Source organism: Pteropus vampyrus, unplaced genomic scaffold (genome assembly GCF_000151845.1).
Source record: "Pteropus vampyrus isolate Shadow unplaced genomic scaffold, Pvam_2.0 Scaffold145, whole genome shotgun sequence".
NCBI classification, from domain to species: Eukaryota; Metazoa; Chordata; class Mammalia; order Chiroptera; family Pteropodidae; genus Pteropus; species Pteropus vampyrus.
In genome coordinates, this window is record NW_011888926.1 from 3,172,143 (window position 1) to 3,175,433 (window position 3,291).

At 48.4% G+C, this 3,291-nt stretch overlaps 1 protein-coding gene across 1 annotated transcript in view; it reads right to left on the reverse strand.

Moving 5' to 3' along the window:
• CACNA1I (calcium voltage-gated channel subunit alpha1 I) overlaps positions 1 to 3,291 on the reverse strand; it is a 102,237-nt gene that overhangs the window by 43,711 nt on the left and 55,235 nt on the right. The window contains exon 6 of the mRNA XM_011369120.1: positions 93 to 408. Within this exon, the coding sequence (XP_011367422.1) occupies positions 93 to 408 (316 nt within the window). The remainder of the gene's footprint in view (positions 1 to 92; positions 409 to 3,291) is intronic.

Sequence of the window (3,291 nt, forward strand, 5' to 3'; positions counted from 1 at the left end):
GCGAAGCTGCTCACTCCGCCCTCCCCGCCTCACCGCATCCCCAGCCCCACAAAGACCGGCAGGGGCCTGGTGCCCAGCCTGCGTGGCCGCACCTGGAAGATGACAATCCAGGCATAGCCGATGTTGTCGAAGTTGATGGCGCCTTTGTGGGGGTTGGCGCTGCCCGTCCGGCACACGTTGTAGTATCGGTTCCAGTTGACGCAGAGACCGCTGGCATTGAGGTCCTGGCGCCCCGCCCCGAAGTCATAGACATCGTCCTTGGACAGGCAGCACTCGCGGCCCTGCTCCTTGAGCGGGGGGATCTCGTGGCAGCCCATGATGCCGTTGTCCCCCGACAGGGAGCAGATGAAGGGCATCTCGTCGTCATCCTCTGGCTGGTAGTAGGGAGGCAGGGCCACATCCCCTTGTCTGTCCACGGGTGACGGTGGGCAAAAAGAGAAGGGGACAGGTCACTGTCATTGCCTCCAGGCCTTTGCATGTCCTGTTCCCGCTGCCTGGGACGCCTTTCCCCACCACTGCTCTGATCACAAAAGCACCCACTGACCTACTGTGGTCTCTCCCCACCTTTCCTGAGGGGGCTTTCCCAGGATCAAGCAGGGCTGATCCTGGGCCCCCTATGTCCAGACCGTGCCCCGCACACACCCCTGCTGTTGCTCCTAGGACAGATGCAGCTAACTCCCCTGGGAAGCTGGGCTCTTCTAGAACAAGGACTGGGTCTCAGCATCCCTAGTCCCCACACACTGTTTGGTCAGCACAGAGTAGGTGCTCAATAAACAAATACTGAATTGCACTGATCTACCCTTCCCATCTATGGGACCTCGGACTGGTCACGTCCTCTCTCTGGGCCTCGATTTCCTCATCTGTAAAAGATGACAATCACTGCCCTGCCCTCCCGCAGGGTTCATCTAGGACTCACTACAATCCCCATCAAAATCCCAGCGTGGTTTTGCCCGTGGAACCCGGCCAGATGGTTCTAGGATTTATCTGGATGAGAGAACGGTCAAAACGATTTTTTAAAAGAAAAAAGACGGACAGAGTCCCGCCCCACGAGAGAAAAAAATACTCTACAACTATGATTACTAGTACCGTGTGGAACTGTAACAGGAGCGGAAAGATACATGGGACACCACAGAGCACAGGGACAAACCCACGCGTAAAAGAGGGTTTGGTATATTATGGAGACGCCTTTCCAGACCCATGGGGAACAGAAGGACCAGACAATAAATGGTGTCGGTACAATTGCTACCCATTAGGAAAATAATAAAGATAGATCCCTACCTCCCACCATAAACACAAATAAACTTTCTGCAGACTTGTTATCAAGAGAAAAAAGAGGAATGTAAATTTCTCATTATTAATTGTTTCTATTGATGTCATATTGAAAGTAATACTATTATGGATACGTGAGGTTAAGTGACATATAAAATTTTAAAAAACAAACTTCTGGTGGGTTATGAAGCACAAACGTGACAAACATAACCACACGACTATCACCAGAAAGTAGGGAATATTTTTGTTAACTCAGGATAAGACACACAAAATTCAAATTCTACAAAGGAAAACGTCAAGACTGACTCTATACAAATGTAAAACTTCTATGAGACAAAAGGCAGCATACAAACTAACAAGACAAGTAACAAATTGGGGTAAAGCAGAGGGAGGTAAATTTTTCTGAAAAAGGGCCAGATAGAAAATAGTTTTTTCAGACCACATGATCTCTGTGCCAATTACTTAATTTCGTCATTGTAACATGAAAACAATCACAGGAAACAGGTAAACAGGTGAGCATGTCTATGTTCCAATAAAACTTTATTTACAAAAACAGTCCAGAGTTTGCTATCCCCTGGGATAAAGTATTTGCAACATATAAAATAGATAAAAGATAAATACCTAGAGTATATTAAAATCTGCTATAAAAAAAAAAAAACATGAAGGGGGAGGAAAAAAGGACAAAAAGTAAGAACAAAAAATTCACAGAAGAAATAAAAATAGCCAGTATATAAGAAGAGATGCTCAACTCCCTAATAACAGGGAAATGCAAACAAAAATAACGCTCAGATCATTTTACATCCATCCTGGGCACTGTAAGTTTCACATACGCTGGTGACCAGGAGAAGCAGGTGTCCCCTCTCCTGCTGCCCCAGGCCCTACGTCAGGGCCAACCTCTTCTGAATGACTGACACAAATGTAGGTCCCCCTCCCTCAGGCTAAACTTCACTAAGCTGCACATGCGATAGTTATGCCCGCTACTAAATGTAATTTATATCTTAACCAAAAAAAAAGTATAAAAATACGTACATTCACCTTGGCTGGCAATTACGAGTCTAGCCATTGATCTCACGTGCACACAAAGATTGCACGTATACACCACGCGCCCTGTAGCCTTATATGTAAAAGCAAAAACCTGGAAACCACACAAGATCCATCAGTAGGACCTGGCTAGATGAACCGTGATTCATCCATAGAATGAGAGACACTGATGTGAAAACACTCTCAAGACACATTGCGAAAGCAATTCGCATTTTTAAAACCTGCGGGGCGTAAATGGTCGTGCGTGTGCATGTTAATGCCTAGACGGAATCTAAAGGAAGGGGCCAGGCGCTTTGCAGAGGACAACAGACCTGCTCAGGTTCCAGGCCCTGCCACTCCTAACGGGCGACCTTGTCCTGACCCTGTGCTCATAGAGAACCTTCGAGCCCACCATTTGGGGTCTCTCCGTGGGCTTACAGTGCCTGGAGGGATGCTGTGAGCTCACTCCCTGGGCAGTCACAGCAGGCTCCGGATTCAGGGGACCCCGGGTTCTGATTCTAGCTCTGACTTTGCCAAACTCGCTCTGAAGCAGGATTCTCCTCTCTTAGCCTCAGTTTCCTGGTCTCTACATGAGATCGAAAGTGAAGCATTACCTCCAGCACACCTGCCACACAGGAGCACGAAACAAGCCTGGAGACACCCAACGACCAAGTAAATAAACTCACAAGTAAAGCCATTTCAGACAGAGAGAGAGCCGAGAAGAAAAGCAAGCAGGATCATGCAAGAGTGTCTGGGGGAGTGGGTGGTGAGGGAAGACCACCAGGAGGAGGTGATGTTGGGACTGAGCTAGGACAATGGGAATGGAGTGGCTAGGAAAAGATCCATGTGGGACAGAGGGCCTGATGTGTCCCAAACTCCCAAAGCTAAGATGGAGAGCTCATGCCTGCACACTGCACACCCCTTTCTTCAAAGGCCAGACCAGGAGAAGCAGGTGCCTCCTCTCCAGCTGCAGCAAGCCGTGCCTCGGGGCTGAATGATTGA